This window comes from Bos mutus, chromosome 21 (genome assembly GCF_027580195.1).
Source record: "Bos mutus isolate GX-2022 chromosome 21, NWIPB_WYAK_1.1, whole genome shotgun sequence".
Lineage (NCBI taxonomy): Eukaryota > Metazoa > Chordata > Mammalia > Artiodactyla > Bovidae > Bos > Bos mutus.
In genome coordinates, this window is record NC_091637.1 from 15174913 (window position 1) to 15199801 (window position 24889).

Genomic DNA, 24889 nt, shown 5'->3' on the forward strand with positions numbered 1-24889 from the left:
CCCGCCCCTTCCCCCCACCGCCCCAGGTGATTCTGACACATGCTAAGGTTTAAGAAGCATTGTCCACCTCTCCCTTCTCTTTTTCTCCCTTAGTGCCAAGATCTTCAATTTGGAGGACACGTGGCAATGTTTCCAGGTAAAGGTGGCATTTCCCAGCCTCCCCTGCAGCAAAGGGAAGTCCATGACATACTTGTGGAAACCACCAGAAGGGGCATCCAGGACAGCAGGTCCAAGAAAGGCTGCCTCAGCTGGGAAGTGTGGCCCCTTCGCCTATTGCCTTTCCTTGTGCTTCCCACCGAATTGTGGATGTGAGGGCCAGTGCTCCAACAGCTATCTCAGTCAATGAGACAGCTTTGATGATGGAAACAGCACTGAAAACTGAGCAGCTGAAAGGCAGAAGTCTGTTCCTAATAATCAGATTACAAAGCAGCCACACTGGCCATGGCTTTCAGTTCTGCATCCCCAGAATTGAGTGTGGAGACTGGCACACAGTAGGGGCTCAGTAAGGATTTGTTGAATAAACAAAATGAATGACTGAATGCATGCTTGCTCAGTCACTCAGTTATGGCCAACTCTTTGCAACCCCGTGGACTGTAGCCCGCCAGGCTCCTCTTTCCATGGAATTTTCCAGGCAAGAATACTGGCTCGGGTTGCCATTTCCTTCTCCAGGCGATCTTACGGATCTTATCGACCCAGGGTTGGAGCCTGTGTGTCCATGACTATACACTAAACCCTTTCATGTTTATACTGGTCCTTCCACTTTTTCTAGGTAAAGCAATCAAGTGGACTTTCAGTGAATAGTTCCCAGGTAAGTGTTGGTCATATTTTCCCATTCCTCGAAGACTATGGGAGACTCTGTAGTAATATATCAGTGAGCAACTGGTCCAGAACTAGATCAACTTGCAACCCACTTGTAACCACTGCAAGCACTATGTGTCACCTTGGTCACATCATTTAAGCTCTCAAGGTCCCCACAGGCAGCATAAGAAGGAAATGATTGTCAGCATCCCGTCAGCACATCCAGTCAAAGATTCCAGAAGAGACTTCAGAGTCTAGAAATAATCTTTAGTCTCAGTTCTTTAAGGCTTGATTACAATTACTTTTATTATTATTTTTAATGAACTAATACAAGGGGCCAGGAAACCCTGGGAAAGAGATTATTTATTACATGACCTCAGGGTTGTGCGCTATAAACGTCACAAGTAGGCACACCCCTTTCACTATTTATTTCCAGTAAAACAAAAGATCGAGAAATCAGCATCAAGAGATGACACAGTACAGCTGAGACCATTAAAAGCAACTCCTCCAAAACTGGGCATCATAAAAGTACATCATGAACTGCAAACAGATTTGCTCAACGAGGGACAGCTCATCCTTCTGATTCTCCACGAATGCCATAGGGAGTTTCTCAGGGTAGAATGTGAAATGAAAAAGAAGCGCCTGGCCAGGAATGCTGTACATTATCCCCCAATGACCTGCCAAAGGGACTATTTTTAAAGATGCATTTATCTCAGCAGGAGTGACAGCATTTAAGAAGTGGCCAGGTCCCAGTGCCAGACAATCTTGCGTGGGAAAAGTCTGCAGAGCATGACTGTACCTCTACAAAGGCCTGGGTGATGGATGGGATGTGAATTGCCCTTGGTTGGCTAGATGGTTGGTGTATGGAGCCATAAGGATAATGCAGAAGTGAAAACTTGGGAATCAAACGGAGTTTACCCCAAATCGTCACAGCCATCCCAACACTCAAAAAAGAATCAGGCTTTAGATTTACAAGATCCATCCTAACTAGAAATGCAGGCTTTTGCTGCCTTAAAAATTTCTTAAGCAGTAACTAACTGTTCATCAAATTGTACTATCCCACTGAAAAATCATGTTATAAGGGAGGTAGTAATCCCAATTTACACTGTTCTCTTTTATGAACCTAGCCAGTGTATTTTGTATCACAAGCAAGTATATTACAGCTATGTTACATTGATCCTCTCATTATTGATGTAGCACTGATGTTAGGTAACTCCTGTAACAAACTGAGAGAAACACTAATACACAATGATACATTTACACATCTGGGGGAGTCAGGATATCAAACCAGAGTCGATGAGTCTTCCTTCCCTGCACAGAAAAAAAAAATGGTGATCCAATTATCAGTGGACGAGAGAAGCAAAGAAAACCTTTTAATCATTAAAACTGATCGCAGATCCAGGATAGAGAGGTGCCAGGAATTTACTCTTTCTCCTCTCCACCTTCTATCCCAGAGTATAACCAAAGGATGGCTGGAAGCTATCACGGGGCCTAAGTGTGTCTCCAAAACAGAAAATACACTCAATGCTGCCATCTTTATTCTTCTTTAAATTTTTGAGGTTTCTGGTAGCAAAAGCCTGGCACTTTATAGAATTGAAAGCATCACAGATCAAAGGGCTAGTTCTTGCAGACTGACATCCATCTGGCCTCAGGGTTCACCTCCAGGACCCAGGGCTTATAGCTCACAGTCCCTTCCATGAAAGACGGTTCTGATGGGTGAAACAGTTGTTCTTTTTCCATGGATTCAAGACTTCAATCTATTACTGACCTTTGCCGAAGCAGTTTGTCCTGAGTTCCTCACCCCACCCCCACCCCACTCCCATTCACGTTTCATGCTAGACCTCAGGAAAGTGTTCCTTGTGAGGACTGAAGAAAAACAGATATGACAACCCCTGCGCTCCCCAACTCCCATGCCAATGTCTGCTTCAAAAAGAAGCAGAACCGAGACACACAGAGTAGATTTCCATGGGTCTGACCATTATAATAAACACGGTCGTGTCTCACTGCCAAGTCTATACTTTGAAGGCCTGCGGCTGCCTTTCCCCACCCCGCCCTCCATCCCCCATGCCCACCACATCTCATTCCTGCCTACAAAGACGATGGCAGGAGCCACGGAACACTTCCCGTGTTGCCTCTGGGGGAGCAGGCACGTCAAATGCTAGGATGGATGATGGTGAGCTTGCATTTCACCAGCAGTCTATGTAAGAGAGGAAATAATTCCTCCCCCACGAGAAGAAAAGAGCCAGAACGAGATGAACAGTGCAATGTGAGCTCATGAAGTGCATCCTCCCGCCAGCAAGTTAAATGGCTATAAGAAATTGTGCTTGCACTTCACTCCATCAGCCCCAATTTCCTGGGACCTCAAACACCAACTCCTCTCCAAATATGGCTAAATGCTGGCAAATATTTGCAGACACCATTTCTGCAAATGAAACCCAAAGACAATTATGTACAAAGTTAGTTTACAGAATGCCTATCCCCTTAAGTGTTTTTGACTAGATCAAAATAGGAATAAATATTATTCTTCAATTTACCCCCTAATCATCATGGAAAACTTAGGACTCTTGGAGGGGGTGACATAGATTTCTACAGATATTGCTCAAATATTTGGTTTCCTATATCAGAGTATCTTCAATGCTATTGTGCCAATTTTCAAATGGAAACTATGAGAAGTAACACTTTAACTGCAAAAATATATGTATCATATGTACTTCAGAATTCAGATGATGACTCAACTTCCCCACCAAGTTCATTTGTTAAGTCCTTGGGCTCCGAGGAACTTTACGGAGGAACATGAGTGTTTCTCAAGTTCATTTTGAAATGCAAGAAAGTCCTTGTACCTTACTTGCAGAAATACACACCCCTTGCTTAGTGTGTGTTCCCACTGGGGGGTGCTCTCCTCCTTGGGCTGGGGACACTAGAAGCCAAGCATGGAGTTCTGAGATTCTACGGGAGGACAGCTCAGGAAACCCCCAAATCAGTCACCTGAGTTACAAACATACAGACAGCGGAAATGGGTGCTAAGCTAGGGGTCACAAGTTCAACTTTTCCTCCTGCGCTATCCAGGTGTCCACCAGACAGTGACAGACAGGAATTGAGGGCACTGCTGAGGTTCCCAGACGGGGTTCTTCCAACACTTCCTTTCCCCGGTAGGTGGTTCACATCAGGACCTGTTCTCGAGTCTCTGGCAGTCGAAGAGCAATCAGGCCACCCCCAACGAGAGAAGTGGCCGCCAGAAGGATGGGGACCACTTTGGTGATCCCAACGAAAGAAGCGAAGATGGTGTTTCCCAGGATGGCGCCAAATTTGCATAATCCATTGAGGATGCCAAAGGCTGTTGCCCTGTAAAAGAAGGAGAAAGTAAACCATTCTGAAGGATACAAACTAGACCGCCTTAGATGTGTGGGACTGGGTTCTTTCTTTCCCTTGCTAAAGAAGTAGAGTGCAGCCTGGACGGGAGGAAGTCTGGGGGAGAATGGATGCATGTGTAAGTATTGCTGAGTCCCCTCGCTGTTCACCTGCAACTACAACATTGCTTTCTAATCAACACATTCTTTTCTACCACAACACGAAATAAAAAGCTTTTTCAAAAAAAATAAAAAATAAAAACCCTGTCGGAGTGAATCCCTCAAGCAAATAATAAGAATAATAAAGAAGTATAGTGAAGGTGTGGGAGGGAATTTTTTCCCCTAAATATCAGAGTAACACATTCTTATTTTAGCCTAATTTGGCAACACAGAATAACATAAAGATGCAAGAATTTGTAACTTCACCACTGCAAGGAATCACCATTATTAACATTTTGGAGTATTTCCTTCCAACTTGAGTTGTTCACAGGCTTCCCAGGTGGCGCTAGTGGTAAAGAACCCACCTGTCAATGCAGGAGACATAAGAGAGGCAGGTTTGCTCTCTGGATCAGGAAGATTCCCTGGAGGAGGGCATAGAAACCCACTCCAGCGTCCTTGCCTGGAGAATCCCATGGACAGAGGAGCCTGGCAGGCCGCTTCCATGGGGGTCACAAAGAGTCAAACACGACTGAAGCAACTTAGCCTGCACACAAGTACCTGAGTATTGTGACATATTGCAAGAATGAAAAAGGATGAAGCAGAAAGTGTAAGTGTTCCCCATTAATAACTCCTCTACCTTCTTGAGGCAAAAACAGTTCTGCCTAAATAGCAGATCTCCAGATATAAGACTGTATTTCCCAGACTCCTGTGCTTCTGAGCCTAGCCATGTGAGTAAGTTGAAGCCAATGGGATATAAGTACAAGTGGCAGTTCCTGAGAAACTTCCTTAAGAGATGTCAAGAGTGGTCTTTTCCAACTGCATAGCACAGGGAACTCTAGTCAATGTCATGTGGCCATCTCGATGGGAGGGGCATTTGGGGGAGAATGGATACATGTAAATGAATAGCTGAGTCCCTCTGCTATTCACTTGAAACTATCTCAGCATTGCTAATTGGCTATGTGCTGTGTGCTTAGTTGCTCAGTCGTGTTCGACTCTTTGTGACCCCATGGACTGTAGCCAGCCAGGCTCCTCTGTCCATGGGATTCTCCAGGCAAGAATACTGGAGTGGGTTGCCATGCCCTTCTCCAGGGATCCTCCAGGGGATCTTCCCAACCCAAGGATCAAATCCAGGTCTCCCACATTGCAGGCAGGCCCTTTACTGACTGAGCTATCAGGGAGGCCCAATAATACTGGAGTGGGTATCAGATCAGATCAGTCGCTCAGTCGTGTCCGACTCTTTGCGACCCCATGAATCGTATCACGCCAGGCCTCCCTGTCCATCACCAACTCCCGGAGTTCACTGAGATTCACGTCCATTGAGTCAGTGATGCCATCCAGCCATCTCATCCTCTGTCATCCCCTTCTCCTCCTGCCCCCAATCCCTCCCAGCATCAGTCTTTTCCAATGAGTGAACTCTTCGCATCAGGTGGCCAAAGGTTGCCAAAGTACTGGAGTTTCAGCTTTAGCATCATTCCTTCCAAAGAAATCCCAGGGCTGATCTCCTTCAGAATGGACTGGTTGGATCTCCTTGCAGTCCAAGGGACTCTCAAGAGTCTTCTCCAACACCACAGTTCAAAAGCATCAATTCTTCAGTGCTCAGCCTTCTTCACAGTCCAACTCTCACATCCATACATGACCATAGGAAAAACCACTCCAATATAAAATAAAAAGTTTTGTTTTGTTTTAAAGAGTCCTTTTTCCTTCCATCTTGCTTCCTGGAGTGTAGACGGTCTCACTGCAGACCATGACTGAGGTCATGAAAGAGGAAGAAACAAGATAAAAAGAGCCCTCAGTTCCTATCTGCCTACATCTGTCTTATTAATATCTGGAGTCTCTCACTCATGGCAGAACCTAATCCTAAATGGTATTAACCACACTTCCCAGTGATAACTACTGTTAACCATCAATTGTCTTCTGACTCCATTTATGTATACAGGCAATACTCTAAGCACTATTGGAATTTTCCAGGTAAGAATACTGGATTGGGTTTCCATTTCCTTCTCCAGGGGATCTCCCCAACCCAGGGACTGAACCCTTGACTTGTGCGTCTCCTGAATTGGCTGTCTTTCAGTCGTTCAGTCGTGTCTGACTCTTTGCGACCTCATGAACTGCAGTACCCCAGGCTTTCCTGTCCTTCACCACCTCCTGGAGTTTGCTCAAATTCATGTCAACTGAGTCAGTGATGCCATCCAACCATCTCATCCTCTGTTGTCCCCTCTCCTCCTGCCTTCACTCTTTCCCAGCATCAGGGTCTTTTCCAATAAGTTGGCTCTCTACATCAGGTGGCCAAAGTACTGGAGCTTCTGTTTCAGCATCAGTCCTTCCAAAGAATATTCAGGGTTAATTTCCTTCAGGATCAATCGGTCGTATGTCCTTGCAGTCCAAGGGACTCTCAAGAGTCTTCTCCAACACCACAGTTCAAAAGCATCAATTGATGCTTCAGTGCTCAGCCTTCATTATGGTCCAATTCTCACATCCATATGTGACTACTGGAAAAACTATAGCTTTGACTATACAGACCTTCGTCACCAAAGCAATGTCTTTGATTTTTAATATGCTATCTAGGTTTGTCATAGCTTTCTTTACAAGTCACTAAGCTACCTTAGAAGCCCATGTTCTGAGCACTAGTCCGACTCAAATTAAGTAAACTGTCTGTATTTCATACCACAAGTTTATAAAGAATATATATATTTTTACTTTAAATTCTTTTTACATTTTTTCTATAACCATGCCACACTTTATCTTTATCCATTTTTTTCCAACTCCAACCCCAGTCTTTTTGTTTTCAGAATTTTTTGGATATTTTCATATGTGTATTTCTCCAAATAAACTTTACAGTCATTTTTTTCGAGTTTCCCAGGGTGGGAAAAAAAAAAATCTCATCGAGTTGTGAATGAATGCTTCAAAAGCTGAAAAATACTTAACATTTTTGTGAGGTTAAATCTTCTTAGATACATATTGACATATATTTAAGTTTTATTTTATATCTCTCAGTAAAGTTTTATGATTTCTTCACATAAGCTTTTCAGTTTTCTCATCAAATGGATTCTAAAATATTCTATGATTTCTTCCATTATTAATGAATTTCATTTTATTTTTAATATTTGATCTTTTTGAAGATCTATAAATTCTTATGTCAGTTTTATTATTGACCATTTTACCAAATTATTTTATTGTTTCTATTACTCTCTTTGTTTAATTCCCTTAGGTTCCCTGGATTTAAAACCACATATCACTGAAACAGTAACTTTCCACCTCTTATTTTTTGTAATAGAAGTTCTTTGATTAACAGAAGAGGTTTCAAATACAGTATTCTGTGCTTTTCCATAGCTATCTGTAATCCAATACCTCTGTTGTCAATCTTGGGAATATCATTATTTTCTGCAGAATTGCATTTACTTGCCTTCCACAACACTTCACACTTATTTCTGGCCCAAGAGCCACTCACATGCAGTCCTGAAAAATCCCCCCTCCACATACTATGAATCCATTTAAAATACTGAGAAAGTGACATGGAACAATCTCCAAAATACATGCCTGTGAGAATAAAGCATGGCATAGAATGTTAGCATGTTCTCATCTTGGTTTTGAAGGGCGGGATGGTAACATACACACAGAGATGGTAGCAAAACACACAAACACATACACACACAAACACATACACACACGCATTCCCATTCATGCAAAGAATATTTCTAACGAGTACACGAGAAACTGGTAGCAATTGCTGCTTCTGAGAGCGGAACTAGCAGCCTATGGTGGAAAAAAGATTGAACTTTTCATTGTAAATCTTGTTTTTCCACTGTCTGATTTTACACTGTCTGTGTAACTTATCTATTAAATAAAGAAAAAATCCACAGAAGAAAAAAATTCCCCCTCCATGAGAAGAAATTACCTGCTAAGCGATGGGCCTTGATTCTATGCCTTTAAATCAGACCTCTTCCTAAAGAGTGTGCATGAAAGAAAATAAACGCTGCGTGTTCCTGCCACATTCTCTGCAAATCCTAACCATCGTGCCTCATGCCACCTTTATTTCTGCTCCACGCTTTGTCTGTCCAGCTCTTCCCCTGTCTCCTTCATGTCCCACTGGCAGGCCTGTTCTCACCTCCCTTTGGGTGGCACATACATAGGTTTGGCCCTGGCTCCTCTCTCCTGGACAAGGTTTGCCCTGGTCCTTTACATCTTGCCATCCAACCCACTCTATCAAGCCTTAAGCCTTCCCAAGCCCAGGCCTATGCCAGCCTCTGGGCAAGAGAAACTCAACAACCCAAGAGACATTTGGTCCATCGAACTCCAAGAAGACCAAGACGGCCGCAGTGGAGGATCTCGGGGCAGGCTGACTCCTGGCTAAAGAAGCCCAAGCAAGTCCCAAGGGAAGCACAGAGAGGAGCTGACCTCTGGTTGGTGGGATACAGCTCCACTGTGATCACATCCAGCGCGTTCCAGGCAGCAATGCTGGTCCCGCAGAACAGGCACTGCCAGCCGATCATCGCAGACTCACTGTTGCCGAAAAACAGGAAGAAGCAGCAGACGGCCGAGATGAGCATGGAGCCACCTGCCCAGGGAGATCAGAGGAGAAAGAAACATGAAACCCAAGTCAGACAACACCTGCAAAAGCAGGTTCATCTCCACACACAGAGAGCACAGCTTGGACCCCCACATGGCACCCCAGCCATGGAATTAGAGCCTTCTGCATGGGTCATGTCACCAGAATGAGCCCCCAGGAAGGATTTCAAGATTCTCCCTCCCTAGTACTGTCCAGTGGTCATGTATGGATGTGAGAGTTGGACTGTGAAGAAAGCTGAGCACCAAAGAATTGATGCTTTTGAATTGTGGTGTTGGAGAAAACTCTTGAGAGTCCCTTGGACTGCAAGGAGATCCAACCAGTCCATTCTGAAGGAGATCAGTCCTGGGTGTTCTTTGGAGGGACTGATGTTGAAGCTGAAACTCTGATACTTTGGCCACCTGATGCAAAGGGCTGACTCATTTGAAAAGACCCTGATGCTGGGAAAGATTTAGGGCAGGAGGAGAAGGGGACAACAGAGGATGAGATGGTTGGATGGCATCACCGACTCTATGGACATGGGTTTGGGTGGACTCCAGGAGTTGGTGACGGACAGGGAGGCCTGGCGTGCTGCGGTTCATGGGGTCACGAAGAGTCGGACACAACTGAGCGACTGAACTGAACTGAACTGAGTACTGTCCAGCCCAGAGTAACTGAAGACAAGGCAGAGAGGGTGGATCTTAGTTCAGAAACTAATATATGCCAGACTTCCTAAGGTGCCTGAAATTCATCAATGTCAGAAGACTCCATTCTTGGGACTTCCCCGATGGCTCAGTGGTAACAAATCTGCCTGCCAATGCAGGAGGCACAGATTCAGTTCCTGATCCCAGGAAACTCCCACAGGCCACAGGGCAACTGAGGCCCTGCTCCAGAGCCCCTGGGAGCCACAAATACTGAAGCCTGTTGCCCTAGAGCCCGTGTTCCACAACAAGAGGGGAGCTCCCCCTCGCCGCACCTAGAGACAAGCCGGCATGGCAACGAAGACCCAGTACAGCCAAAAATAAATAAATAAATGAAAAATTTTTTAAACCCAGGACTCCCACATTGCAGGCAGATTCTTCACCAGCTAAGCCAGCAGTATAAGTGAAAGTCGCTCAGTCTTGTCCGACTCTTTGCAACCCCATGGACTGTCCATGGAATTCTCCAGGCCAGAATACTGGAATGGGTAGCCTTTGCCTTCTCCCAGGGATTTTTCCAACTCAGCCACCAGGGAAGCCCCTTAATTTTTAATTGAAGGATAATTACTTTACAATATAGTGACAGTTTCTGCCACACATCAACACGAATCAGCCACAAGCATACATATGTCCTCTCCCTCTTAAACCTCCCCCAACTTCCCTCCCCATCCCACACCTCCAGGCTGTCACAGAGCATAGGCAATCATCTTTTTTTTAAGACTCCATTCTCATGGAGCTCAAGTTCAACTGGACACCGGTTACAGAAGAACACCTGATCAAGAGCCCCGCTGCGCACTCTTATGTATGCCACCTGCATCCCAGACATCTAAGCTACCCTCCTCAGCCCTGCCCTGTGCCCCAGGAAGCTAACCCCTGTGGACGGCATGCCTGCAGCTGGCTCCCTTGTCAGTTGCAGGGAGGAAGGGCTCGGGGTATTTCATGCCAGTTCCCAGCCTGCTTTATAAGCCCTTTTTGGGGCAAATGTTCCATCCCTCCAGGACTATAGTTTCTCCCGGATGCCTCCTCCTCCTTGGTTCTAGCTCTCTCTGGGTTCAGTTACTGCTGTTTTCTCCCTCTGTCCCTAGAGATAGAGCCTGCTGCCCACTGTCACTAGTATCTGGGGGTCTCATCAACCTCATCTATCCCCATAACCCTGCCCACACATTTAAATGCTGCTCCATCGTACAGTCTTCACCAGAACTATCTTGGGTGAATTCCTTTTCCCACCAGGACTCTGGGTGATACAGTTAATAACAAGAGATCCCCTTGAAAGAAGGCTAAGTCACACCCTACCCAAATTCAATACATCCAGCCCAGAAGAGCTGGGGAAGTCTTGAGTGGGTGCAAGGCAGGGATCAAGAGTATGTCAGGAAATATGGTGGGAATAGTTGGCAGAAAGGAAGAAAATAAGCAGGTCCCAACCAACCAGCTGGGAAACAGAGAGGAGTCCCCACCAGGGATCAGGAGCCTGGAGGAGGGAGTTCTTCAGGTTGCGAAGGAACCAGAATGCTGGTCTGGCCTCCCCTGCAAGTGCCTCCCTGGGTGGGGTAGGGGGGACACCTGTGCCTGGAGCCTCGCCATCAGACCCGGAGCCGCTGAGACTCATGCCAAACCCTGCTGACGAGCTGGGGGACGGTAACTGTCCAGCTGCATTCTGCTGATTCTGGGGAAGGATAGGGCTGTGGCTGGGTAGCATGCTAACCTCTTTCCAGCAGTGAGGAGAGAACTAGAGTGGGAGGAGACTGCTATCTACTGGACCACAAGTGCCCTGAGAACCGTATCGTCAACATGCATGCATTGCTCAAAGTGGCCAGCCGTGGGCTTTGGTGTACAATGTTTATTGAACACAAAATATTATCATCAAAGAAATCATAGGGAACCATTGCTGTTGTTCAGTTGCTAAGTCATATCTGACTCTTTGAGACCCCCCTCCCGCCGCTCGCTGGATTGTAGCCCATCAGGCTCTTCTGTCCTCCAGTATGTCCTGGAGTTTGCTCAAACTCATGTCCATTGAGTCAGTGATGCCATCCAACCATCTCATCCTCTGTCCCCCTCTTCTCCTCCTGCCCTCAATCTTTCCCAGCATCAGGGTCTTTTCCAGTGAACTGGCTCTTCACATTAGGTGGCCAAAGTACTAAAGTTTCAGCTTCAGCAACAGTCCTTCCAATGAATATTCAAGGTTAATTTCCTTTAGGATTGACTATGTTGAGTCTTCCCACTATAGATCCCCCTGGTCCCCAGTGCTTCCACTCTCATCATTAGTCCTTATTCTCCTTGTTTTGGAGAGGCCTGAGGTCAACCCCAGCTGCCCCTGTGTGATCTTGAGTCAGACACTTAACCTCCCTGAGCTGTCTCACTTTCCCTATCACAGGGTTACAGTGAAGGTTAAATATATTAATATTTACAAAATGCCTGGAACAAAATCTGACCTCTAATAAGCACTTCCTAAGTGTTAGTTCAATGAAATTTCTAGTTTATGTCTATCTCTCCAACAGATCATTTTTTCCTTAAGCACAAGGATGCTGTCTGTCTCCATTAGCATCGTATTCCCATTGCTGACCACACAGCCTGGTGGAGAACTGTCCTGGACAAATTAATGTTTATTAAACTGAATAAATGAGGAATAACAGGCTCATCAGGAAAAGTTTCTTCTCTGCTGTTAACAAGGCACAATTCTGGCCCGAAGAGGGCACAGTGGCAGAGTAAGCAGGATAAATGATGCTCCAGCAGACTTGACTGGGGGTTGTCTGAGGGTCTTGGGAAAGGCAATTTCAAAACAGATCACTCCACATCACATCGAGACATTAACTGAGTACTGGGTAGGTACTGGGCCCTGAGAATATAGCAGTTAATACTCTGTACACCAGACCTTTTTCTAAAGATACAAAAAGAACACTGTATGAGCTTTTAACAGTCTTGCTCAGAAATGAAACAGACATTAGTAAAAGATGAAAATATGAAGACAAAGGTCTATATATTCAAAGCTATGGTTTTTCCCGTAGTTATGTATGGATGTGAGAGTTGGACCATAAGGAAGGCTGAGTGCCAAAGAATTGATGCTTCTGAACTGTGGTGCTGGAGAAGACTCTTGAGAGTCCCTTGGACAGTGAGGGGATCAAACCAGTCAATCCTAAAGGAAATCAACCCTGAATATTCATTGGAAAGACTGATGCTGAAGCTGAAGATCCAATACTTTGGCCACCTGATGCAAAGAACTGACTCATTAGAAAAGACTCTGATGCTGGGAAAGCTTGAAGGCAGGAGGAGAAGGGGACGACAGAGGACAAGATGGTTGGATGGTATCACTGATTCAATGGATATGAGTTTGAGCCAATTCCAGAAGATAGTGAAGGACAGGGAAGCCTGGAATGCTGCAATCCATGGGATCTCAAAGAGCTGAACACGACTGAGTGACTGAACAACATATAAAGAATGATGAATGGTAAGTATTAGCTGCAGATATCCAGTTTGGGGAGTACGACTAGTTAGCATTGGAGAACTCTATTTTCAGCTGGGATGCATTCATGATGACAAGAAGAGACTCCATGGAGAAGGAAAGAATATGTGCTGTCTCCCTGCCCCGCCTGCTCCCTGTGCTCAGCCCTCCCTGCACCCTTGGTTGAGGGGGGCGGTCCATTCTCGTTCACAGGGGCACCCCCCTGCCCCCAACCCTTCATCCACCCTCATCTCCCAAGAACTCTTTCGGAGCTGACACAGAATTCACTATTCAACCCTAGGACTTAAAAGACCTGTGATAGAAATCCACTTCCCGGGGACTTCCCTGGTGGTGCAGTGGCTAAGAATCCACCTGCCAAGGCCGGGGACACGGGATCGGTCCTCAGTGCAGGAAGACCCCACATGCCTCAGGGCAACTAAACTTTTCCATCACAACTACGGAGTCTTCGGGCCCTAGAGACCATGCTCTGCCACAAGAGAAGCCACTGCAATGAGAAGCCCACGCACACAGCTAGAGAGCAGCCCCTGCGCTCCAGAACCAGAGCAAGCCCGCAGGCAGCAACAAAGACCCAGCATAGCGGAAAATAAAATAAACAAAGAAATTTTTAAATTAAGAAAAATATTACTAACCTGAAGCTATTATATATGGAATGGATAAACAAGGTCCTACTGTATAGGACAGAGAAATACATTCAGTACCTTATGAGAGAGCTTCCTTGGTGGCTCAGTGGTAAACAGTCTGCCTGCCAATGCAGGAGACTCAGAATCGATCCTTGGTCCAGAAAGATCCCCAAAACCATGGAGCATCTAAGGCCATGTGCCACAACTACTGAGCCTGTGCTCTAGACCCCAGGAGAGGCAACTACTGAGCCCACGAGCCACAGCTCCTGAAGCCCAGGCATCCTAGGGCCCGCGCTCTGCAGCAAGAGAAGCTGCTGCAATGAGAAGCCTGCGCCCCGCAACTAGAGAGCAGCCCCCAGGCCCTGTTGCTCTGTGTGCAGCAACAAAGACCCAGCACCACCAAAAATAAATAAATAAATCATTTTTTAAAAAAAAGAACAAGAAATTCACTTTCTTGTATGAAGATTGCTCTTTTCTTCTCCAAAACCGTGGGGTTTTTTCCCATAAAAATAGACCTGTCAGAGCCACTCCAATTGATTTAGTTCAAGTGCCAAGTAAAAATGTATGGCTTCAGTCGCCTGTTTTTCTTCTCTAGGTTGTTATTACACAGACTGACAGAGACTGCTTGAAACACGCTATTTGTCTAGCTCATTACATACTAATATTTCCAAAGTTTAAAAAAAGGGCCAGTGGCAGACGTGTCACACACTTACTCTCACTGGAGCAAACAGGTATTATTTTAACCTTCGTGGAAGAGAACCTCAGAGCAGTTGAGGAAGTCGTGCAGACTCACAAAGCCAGGGCCAAGATGGCCAGCTGACTCCCAGCCACCAGTCTCTGACACCACGCCACCCTGCAGGACCTTCCTGCTGAAAAACCTGGTGCCTCCAACTCATCCAGGAAAGAGGTCATCTTAGCTGATTCTGTCGGTCCCACAGCGCGACTCAGCCATGACTCAGTGGCAGACACCGAGCTGGGCACAGACATCACAGAAGTTGATAAGCCACCATCTTCCCGCATCAGGTTTCGGGTCTAACCAGAACACTGTGGCTGAAGAGGACACAGCTCAATCTGCTATGCCTGAGACATCACCATCATCTCGACGAGATTAAAAAGCAGAAACCACAGGCATGTCTTGGGCTCACCATTCTAAATATCCATGCAACTACTTATTGACAAAGAGACTCTGCAATTTATTTTGTGTCCTTTGAGGATCTTGGAATTAATTTTCCCTGACAACTACATCCCTGGGGCCGAACTCATGGCATGTGTATCAGCATACTGTCTGCTCCCCCTCCCCTGGCCTTGACTCATATTCTTTCTTTAATAATTTTATTAATTTATTTTTGGCTGTGCTGAGTCTTCGGTGCTGCGTGGGCTTTTCTCTAGCTGCGACAGCGGGAGCTACTCTTCATTGCAGTGTGAGGGCTTTGCACTGCGGAGGCTTCTCTGTTTCAGAGCACAGACTCTAGGCACGCAGGCTTCAGTAGTTGTGGCTCCCAGGCTCTAGACCACAAGCGCAACAGTTGTGGTGCATGGACTTAGTTGCCTCAGGGCATGTGGGATCTTCCTGGACCAAGGATTGAACCCATGTCTCCGGCATCGGCAGGCGGATTCTTTACCACTGAGCCACCAGGGAAGCCCCTTGACCATATTCTCCTGTATACATTTTCCCTGTGCTGTGCTCAGTCGCTCAGTCGTGTCCAACTCTTTCGTGACCCCATGGACTGTAGCCTGCCAGGCTCCTCTGTTCATGGGATTCTCCAGGCAAGAATACTGGATTGGGTTGCCATTCCTCCTCCCACCACCGATCCAAGGATTGAACTTGTATCGTTTGCATATCTCGCACTGGCAGGTGGACTCTTCACCACTAGTGCCCCCTGGGAAGCCCCACGTTTACCCTGGCTCTGGGTGTATATATATTTTGTTTCTTGTTCACCATGCCTGGCTTGTGTTTTGGTAACAAACTGCTGCAAATCTGGCAGAATGAAGCAAGGCAGACATGAGAACCTGCAATGCACCGAGCGCTAGGAGATGCTTTGGGTGCACTGTGTTAAATTCTCACAAACCCCTGCCAGCTCATCATAAGTCTACTTATCTATAAAATGAGGCCCAGGGAGGTAAAGCAACATGTCCAAAGTCAAAGACTGGATTCCAACATGAGCCTGTCCAACTCCAAAGCCAGAATGTTATTACTATTAAATAATAAAAAGTAACGAGATTCATCTAAGATGATCAAATGAAACTGATGCTCATTTAAAAGCATTTTAGTGTATTTTTCCACCAAGAGGAATACAAAGTGGGTACAGCAGACGTATTTAACATCCTGCTGCTGCTGCTGCTGCTGCTCAGTCGCTTCAGTCGTGTCCGACTCTGTGCGACCCCAGAGACAGCCCACAAGGCTCCCCCGTCCCTGGGATTCTCCAGGCAAGAACACTGGAGTGTTGCCATTTAACATCCTACTAAAGTGCTAATAGAATTGCTGAATCAGGAAACGAAGGCTTGTGCCTGACCTGGACTACGGATCTCAGAGATCTCCAAGGTGCCCTGGGGTTTTGCAGACTTGGTTCTATACCAGGAGAATCCATCTTACCTCCGTGGTTTCCTGTGCAAGTTTTCTTGAAAAAGAAAAAGGGAAATCCCACTGCTTTCCCTCCACTTTAAGCCTCTGCCCTAGCCCAGTAGAATACAGACGTGACATCCCTGACAACTCACCAATCATCTTGAGTCTTCCGACTCTGTCCATGAGCAGGGCAGAAATGATGTTCCCAGGCAAGACAGACAGACTGCCAAGGAAGCTGACGAGGTAAATCAGGAAGTCGTTGTCTTGCTCTAAGTCCATGTGGCAGCCCTCCTTCTGCTCCAGAAAGGTGACGTTGATAAAATGACAGTTGATGAACTTATGTTGATAGAGGTCTGCAGACAGAAGGAAACATGTGGCTCATGTGAAACAGGGATGGAGGGGGGAGAGTGCTGGGGAGACTGGGGGCGGAGGCAGGGATTGGAGTTACTCCCCTTCCTTGGGCAGGCAGCACCACCCCCTGGCCATCAGACAAAGTCAAGGAAACACGTGGTGATGACAAACCTAGACAGCATATTTAAAAGCAGAGACGTCACTTTGTGGAAGAAGGTCTGTATAGTCAGAGCTATGGTCTTTCCAGTAGTCCTGTTCAGATATGAGAGTTGGACCGTTAAGAAAGCTGAGCACTAAAGAACAGATTCTTCCAAGTTATGGTGCTGGAGAAGACTCTTGAGGGTCCCTTGGACTTCAAGGAGATCAAACCAGTTGATTCTAAAGGAAATCAATCCTGAATATTCATTGGAAGGACTGATGCTGGAGCTGAAACTCCAATACTTTGGCCACCTGATGTGGAGAGCCTACTCACTGGAAAAGATCCTGATGCTGGGAAAGACTGAGGGCAGGAGGAGAGGGGAGCGACAGAGGAGGAGATGGTTGGATGGCATCACCAACTCAATGGACGTGAATTTGAGCAAACTCTGGGAGATAGTGAAGTACAGGAAAGCCTGGCGTGCTGTAGTCCACGGGATCGTAGAGTCAGAGTCAGACGTGACTTAGGAACTGAACGACAACAGTACCAACAGGGGGCAAGGTGGGGATGTAGCAAGAACTCTTTAAAAATGTAACAACTTGTGTAAGTTTCTCTAAGCAAGGAGAAATGAAATGAACATTCACTGAGGGACATGTGCAAGTAGAACATCTTTCAAGTCAGGTAACAGCCCTGTTTGGATCAACAATATGACGCTGAGGCCCACCCTGCCTGGGGTACTCCTTCAAGGATTCCCAGCTTACAAGAGGCAAATGACCAGAGAACTGGGTCCAGATTGAGCCAGTCACTCCAACGCCCTTGCAAAAACCTGAGCATGCTTCTAAATAAACACCATTGGCTCAGTGGTTGTGGAGGTTAGGCAGGAAATAGATGACTAGGTAGAGTAAAAATACTCTGCATGATGTTACAATGATGCATATTATCCATGTATCCAAGCCCATTGAATGGCCAACACCAAGAATAAAGACCTTTCCCTCCACCTATTGCTCTGGAAGTCTGTTCCTATCTGTAACTAAACTTTGAGATTTAGAAGCTTTGGCAGAAATGTGTGAGGAAAGAGGGAAAATGTGGAGTGTGGAATTTTAAATTCTAATTTACTCTTTTGTGGCAGGTGCTTCATAAATGAATGCACTAATATGTATGTGGAATCTAGAAAAATGCTACAGATGAACCTATTCACAGGGCGGGAACAGAGACACAGATGCAGAGAATGGGCGTATGGACCGAGGGTGGGGGAAGGGGACAAACTGGACGGTAGCACTGACATATACACGCCACCACGTGTGAGACAGGAGCTGTGGGAAGCGCTGGACAGCACGGGAAGCTCAGCTCAGGGCTCAGGGCTGACCTAGAGGGCGGGGTGGTGGGAGGGAGGCTCCGGAGAGAAGGTACGTATGCACGCATGGAGCTGACTCAGGCTGTTGTGCAGCAGAAACCAGCACAGCTTCGTAAAGCAGTTATCCTCCAATTCAAAACTTTAAAATTTAAAAACAAAAGCCTTACTATGCAAAAAAAGAATAAACCTTACCGTGAACTATGGACTTTGGGTGATGATGTGTAGGTTCATTCATCATAACAAAGGTACCACCCTGGTGGGGGATGTTGATAATGGCGGAGGCTATGGTATGTGACTAGGCAGCATATGGAAATTCCTGTATCTTTCTTCTAATTTTGTTGTAAACCCAAAACTTTTCTTTAAAAAAAATAAAGTCTTAAAAAGTAATAATAAGCATTTGCTTTGGAACCAGTTTCATGTTCTCTGGTACCTTCTAACATCAGCTGTTCTAGAAGAAACATCACTATATAGGCTCTCCACAAACCTGGGTTTGGGAACTGGCTCAGTGGCTGGCCCTCGTTAACCCCCCTGAGCTTCTGCCTAGAAAGTCGGAGGAAACACCTAATGATGTCCACTGCTTCCCAGCTCTGATATTTCATGACTACAAGTGTTTGCAAAATCCCAATCTCCCCACATGGCACAGTGGTAGAGAATCCACCTGCCAATACAGGAGATGCAGGAGACCTGGGTTCAGCCCCTGAGTCACGAAGATCCCCTGGAGGAGGGCATGCATTCCTGTCTGGGAAATCCCGTGGACAGAGGAGCCTGGCGGACTACAGTTCATGGGGGTCGCAAACAGTCGGACCCAACTGAGCTCTCACTCACTCACCTACCACGTTAGATGTTGCATATCTATGGCATATTAAGTTTAAAAAAGCAAATGTCACAACAATATGAGCTATATAATCAATTTACTTTTAAACAAACATGTATATTACCTATGTAAATAAACAAAAGGTTTGCAAGGACACTGTTACATAGCAGCTCCCTCTGGAAAAAGAGGAAACACTATCAGAAATCAAGTGCCAGATGGAAACAAAGCTTTATTTCAACTCTGCGTCCTTCCTAATGTTTGAATTTTTGCAATAATCATATATAAGTGTTATAGCTTTCTTAAATGCTAGGAAGACTAGTAAGCACAGACCCTACTAAATGAATTGATATGTTGGCCATGTCTCTACACACACGTATAAGTGTGAACATGCAGACTTGATTGCACCTGTGTATATATAATGGGTGCCGGTATGTAGTGTATATATGTTCGTGAATTGTGTGTAGTGTGTATGAACATCTGTGTCATATCGTGGTGTGTGGGAACATATAAACATATATAGTGCGTGTGTGTGTGCTAAGTTGCTCCAGTGTTATCCAACTCTTTGCGACCCTATGGACTATAGCCCTCCAGGCTCCTCTGTCCAAAGGGATTCTCCAGGAAAGAATACTGGAGTGGGTTGCCACGCCCTCCTCCAGGGGATCTTCCTGACCCAGGGATTGAACCTGTGGCTCTTATGTCTCCTGCACTGGCAGGAGGGTTTTTTACCACTAGCACCGCCTGGGAAGCCTATATATATATATATATAGTTCATACATACAAGTATACAGACACATAAAGTTACTTGGGCTTAAGTGTCACTAAATTCTGTGAATATATATATTCATAGAATTATATATATATACATATAACTTTAATGAAATAGCAGATTTTATCTTGGAAACTCCTAAAATATTTTACATAAATAAAATGTACTTGCTGACATTGAAAGAAGAAAAAAATAAAAGATATGCCAAAGATGAAATGTACAAAACTCCCCAATATTTTTTTAAGTTCCATAATGGACTATTTAAAGACCCAGGGATATTTAGAGACCAGATATTGAATTGCTTGAGATTGGCGTCATAAAGGGGAAAAAGATGTTCTCGCATTAAACTGTGCCATGGTGCCAATGCCAGGGAGAAAGCATTGATCCGGACACAATGCAAGTATTTCAGAGGAAGACTCACAGACTTTACAGCTTAACAATTAAGGGATGAAGCCAAGCTTCCCCCACTTGTTATCTGTGGCCTTAATGTAAGTTGCTTAAGCCTCTGTTTCCTTAGTTGTAAGATGTGGATGTTGCTACATTTCTTACTTGAGACAGTATCGGTGAAGCCCCTGGTAAAGCTTAGTTAGTTTCCTTGTAACCCAGCTCCACTTGGTATTAATTCATAACGAGAGCAGTAAAAATAATGAGGAGTGAGAGAGAGGTGGAATTTTGTGATTTTTTTTTAATCATGGAAGTCTGAAATGGTGTAATTTTAAAATATTCTTATCTTATTTCATGCATGAAGCTTGAAAAGATGCAGTTTTTCCTTTTCATGTATTATCGTGAGAATTTTATAAGTTTCAAATTATGCTAAGTCTTCAAGAATGCACTTCAGGCATAAAATGTAACCCTCTTGGAATGCTATTTTTTTTTAATCTGGGTCATAATTTGTTCCTACCAAAGACCCTGAGCATACACTTGTTGAGATCAGAACACTTGCCCAGTGCTTCTATTTCTATTTTACGTGAGATCTTTGGCATGGCAACTTCTTTGTGCCCTGCCTGGGGCAAGAACCCAAGACTCAGCACACACACCAGTGAATACTTTACTATTCCTAAAGCTTATGGCTGAGCAGTCGGACAATTTCTAGACACCAAGCTTACCCTGTTCACGCTCTTACCTGTGTTATAAAAGATGGTCGATTCAATGGTGCAGTTTTTGAAATAGGTATCAGTCGATGTAACATCCTCAAAATAGCACTCGTCAAATAACGTGTCCTCAAAGAGTACATGTTTAAAGTACATCTTTGTGAACCTATGGGGAAAAGAAATAGCCCCCAAATGATTCATCCAGGAAAAAAAAGGAGACTTGAGACTCAAACACAAAACACAGAAAGGCAGAAGAAGGAGAAGTGCAAACTAAAAGGTTCTAGCACATTATTTTCAACCCAAACTAGTTCCCCTTTTCTTCACCGTGTATTTATAAACAGAGAGGAGCCTCAGGACCATGGGAGCTGATGTTTAGTCCAGGTACACACAGGATTCTAGGCATCAATCTATGATTCCCAAAAGCAGATTCATGGATGTTCTGCATCAGAATCATGGAACCATGAAATAGCATGACATGAAAATATTCATAATATCTCAGTTTAGGAGCTTTAAAAACAGGAATATCCCTTAGCTGGTCTTGAAAGGTTTAAAGGCAATAGATGTATGAGGGCCTCAGAATTTTTGTTTTTAAAATTGAACCAACAAAAATGTGGGGGAATACAGGCAATGTCGTCCACACTGGTGAACATAATTGGTGCAGGCTCTTTGGAGAGCAGCTTTGCAAAATTTGAAATGCACTATCCCTTTGACCTAGGAATACCACCTCTACCAATCTGTCATACACATACTTGCTCATGCATTCAAAGAAATCCATTCACTGATCTTCACTGCAACACTGCTGATAACAGCAATGGCTTACTAGAAAGATAGATGGAGAGATAGACAAACGATAGATAATAGGGGACAGGTAAATGACAGGAGAAACAGATAATAGATTACAGACAGGGTAGACAGATGATAGAGAGAATGGATAGATAGATCGGTACCACACATAGCCATCCACCTAATTATTATAACACCTACAGGTGCTCAGTTGTGTCCAACTCTTTGCGACCCCGTGGACCATAACCCATGGGGTGGCGCAGTGGTAAAGAAACCACATGCCAATGCAGGAGATGCAAGAGACCCAGGTTCAATCCCTAGGTCAGGAAGAACCCCTGGAGAAAGAAATGACATCCCACTCCAGTATTCTTTGGGAAACCCCATGGACAGAGGAGCCTGATGGGTTACAGTCCATGAGGTCGGAAAGAGTCAGACACGGCCGAGCAACTGAGCACCCATAGCCATTGTAATAATCAGGCAGATCTGTGTGTCTTAATCTGGAACCATGTTTAAGATGTATTGTTAACTGAAAAAAAAAAAAAATGCAGCGTGATATTTATAGCATGTGACTTTCTTTCGTGTGAGAAAGGATAAGGCCCACACACCTGCAAGTGCATAGCACACACCTGGAGAGAGTGCCGCAGACACGGGCAGGTGTGTGCGGCTCTGGGGAGGCACACGGGGGGCTGAAAGGGAAAGTGTTAGTCACTCAGCTGTATCCGACTTTTTGTGACCCCACAGACTGTAGCCCACCGGGATCAGACAAATTTTCTTTATACCAAGTGTATATAATACTTTTTCACTTAAAACCGAAACAGTCAATAAGAGGTAAAACCTCTGGATGATTGTGAGGCACAGCCCACATCTGGAGCTGTTGCACGTCTTCAACTCCTGCTGCTGCTGCTAAGTCACTTCAGTCGTGCCCAGCTCTGTGCGACCCCATAGACGGCAGCCCACCAGGCTCCCCCATCCCTGGGATTCTCCAGGCAAGAACACTGGAGTGGGTTGCCATTTCCTTCTCCAACGCACGAAAGTGAAAAGTCAAAGTGAAGTCACTCAGTCATGTCCGACTCTTAGCAACCCCATGGACAGCACTTCAACTCCTACATAAACTTAAAAGGAAAAAGCAACAGGACACTTAAAAACATAGACTCACACACAGGGACATCAGCCTCTACTGGTTATATTTCCCAAGGTTGGTTAAGCTATTAAGTGAGAAACCTTTGGCTGTGTCTTTATTTGTGAAGAATCTCAACCCTATTCATTCATTCATCTGTCAATTCATTCACTGATTCAGTCTTAAACAAAAGTTTTACCGAGCGTGGTATTAGGTGCTATGAGTACAGACAGAAAAGACATGGTCCCTGCCCTCAAGCCTAATGGGAAAAAGAAACGGAGCCAACAGACAGTTCCAGTTCAGTGGGGACCCAGTGACCGAGGCAGCACAGGGCACTGAGGACGGCTGCTGCTCTTCAGCGCCACCAGACCATTCCATCCACGAGCACACACGATGGCCAGCGGCCCTTACTCTTCACTATCAGCTATGTTCTGCTGAGAACCCTAACCTAGAACCACATCTTACTAGCTTTGACAAAAAGACCTCTCAGCAGTAAGAAGGCCTGGGCCAGTGCTTCTCAAGGAGACGTCGCCAGAACACTTGCATCAGAATAAAATAGGGAGACACGCTGGGAGAGTAGCATTGGCGTATATACACTACCGTGTGGGGGCTCAGATGGTGAAGATCTGCCTGCAGTGCAGGAGACATGGGTTCGATCCCTGGGTTGGGAAGATCCCCTGGAGAAGGGAATGGCAGCCCACTCCAGTATTCATGCCTGGAGAATCCCATAGACAGAAGAGCCTGGTGGGCTACAGTCCATGGGGTCGCAAAGAGTCAGACAACTGAGCAACTAATGCTTTCACTTTTCATGTGTAAAACAGATAGCTAGCAGGAAGCTGCTATGAAGCACAGGAGCTCGGCTGGTGTTCTGTGATGACCTTGAGGGGTGGGATGTTGGGGGGGCGGTGGGAGGAAGGCTCAAGAGGCAGGGGATTTATGTATACATAAGGTTACACAGCAGAAACCAACACAACATTGTAAAGCAATTATACTCCAATTTTTAAAAGTTAAAATAAACTGACGTAACTTAGGTACCAAAAAAAAAAAAAAGAATAAAATAGGAGGTTATTACGAAAGATGGGAGTTCTCTTCATTCCAACCTGCACCTCTTGAACTATAATCACCAGAGGAAGATGCCAGATTATTACACTTCAGAAAATGTGAGAATCCCTGATCAAGAAAGTCAAATTGTTTTCAACAGTTTTTCTTAGGGTTAAATTTGAATCGGCCTCCAAAAGCTACCGCTGAACTCTTCCTATTTCTATGGAAAAACTGATCACTAAGCCTTTTGTTACAGGAAGATGGCTCTGATTTCAAAATTAATGTAATTTGTATGCTGACTGTATTTACTCAGGAAAGCTATTCCTGGAGCCTGTCTCAGGTCTTTGCCCTTCTTAATATATCCTTCTCTTTAATACAGTAATGGGCTGGTGATGTGGCCTCCGGTGATATTTTAATGTTCTGCCGAAGGTGGGTGAGAAAGAAGGGCCATAAATCATAACAGGTCTGACACCGGCAGACCTTAAAATGTATCTCCAAGTGAGTTATAAAAAGCCAAAGTTATAAAAGGAGAGTTAAAAGGAGAAAAGGCCAAGGCATATTTTATGAGTCTTTTATATAAATCATCTCCTCCGATCCCTAATTTATATACTGAACTGGTCCAAGATGCTTCACTCAGGAGGTCTCAAAGGCTGAAAGAAAAGTTAACAGAAGTAGCTTGTGGAACGCTTCCTTTAAGGAAACAGAAGCCATTGGTGATCCAGAGCCTGCGGTGGAATTATTATTACAAGCACTTTATTTCAGTTACCCTCAAGCCCAGTGCTTCATCCACCAGGTGATCTAAACTACGCCAGAAGTCGCACCTACGCAGTCACCATGATTTCGACTTGAATGGGCTCACGCTCAAGAAACTCAAAACTAAAGAGGGAACAAGAAAACTGACAATTAAAATCTGGCGTGATAACTATCAAGCTCAGACATACGTAGGACTCCCCTGGTGGTGCGGTGAATAAGAGTCCACCTGCCAACACAGGGGACACGGGTTCAGGCCCTGGTCGGGAAGATTCCACCTGCCGCGGAGCCACCAAGCCCTCAGGCTGCTACTGAGCCCGTGTGCCTGCAGCCTGTGCTTCACACAAGAGAGGCCACGCAGTCAGAAGTTCATGCACAGTGAAGGGCAGCCCCCACTCGCAGCAACTAGAGAAATGCTATGAAGAAAAACAATGAAGACAGCGCGACCAGATGTAAATTGTTTTTTAAAAAAGATTAGAGATAAGCTACAAGATCATTGCA

General features: G+C 45.3%; 1 protein-coding gene across 1 annotated transcript in view; it reads right to left on the reverse strand.

Moving 5' to 3' along the window:
- Positions 1-1091: 1091 nt before the first annotated feature.
- SV2B (synaptic vesicle glycoprotein 2B) overlaps positions 1092-24889 on the reverse strand; it is a 242503-nt gene continuing 218705 nt past the window's right edge. The window contains exons 10-13 of the mRNA XM_070358807.1: positions 20730-20863; positions 16338-16538; positions 8700-8859; positions 1092-4140 (exon numbers count right to left, since the gene is read on the reverse strand). Of these exons, the coding sequence (XP_070214908.1) occupies positions 3957-4140; positions 8700-8859; positions 16338-16538; positions 20730-20863 (679 nt within the window). The 3' untranslated portion in view covers positions 1092-3956. The remainder of the gene's footprint in view (positions 4141-8699; positions 8860-16337; positions 16539-20729; positions 20864-24889) is intronic.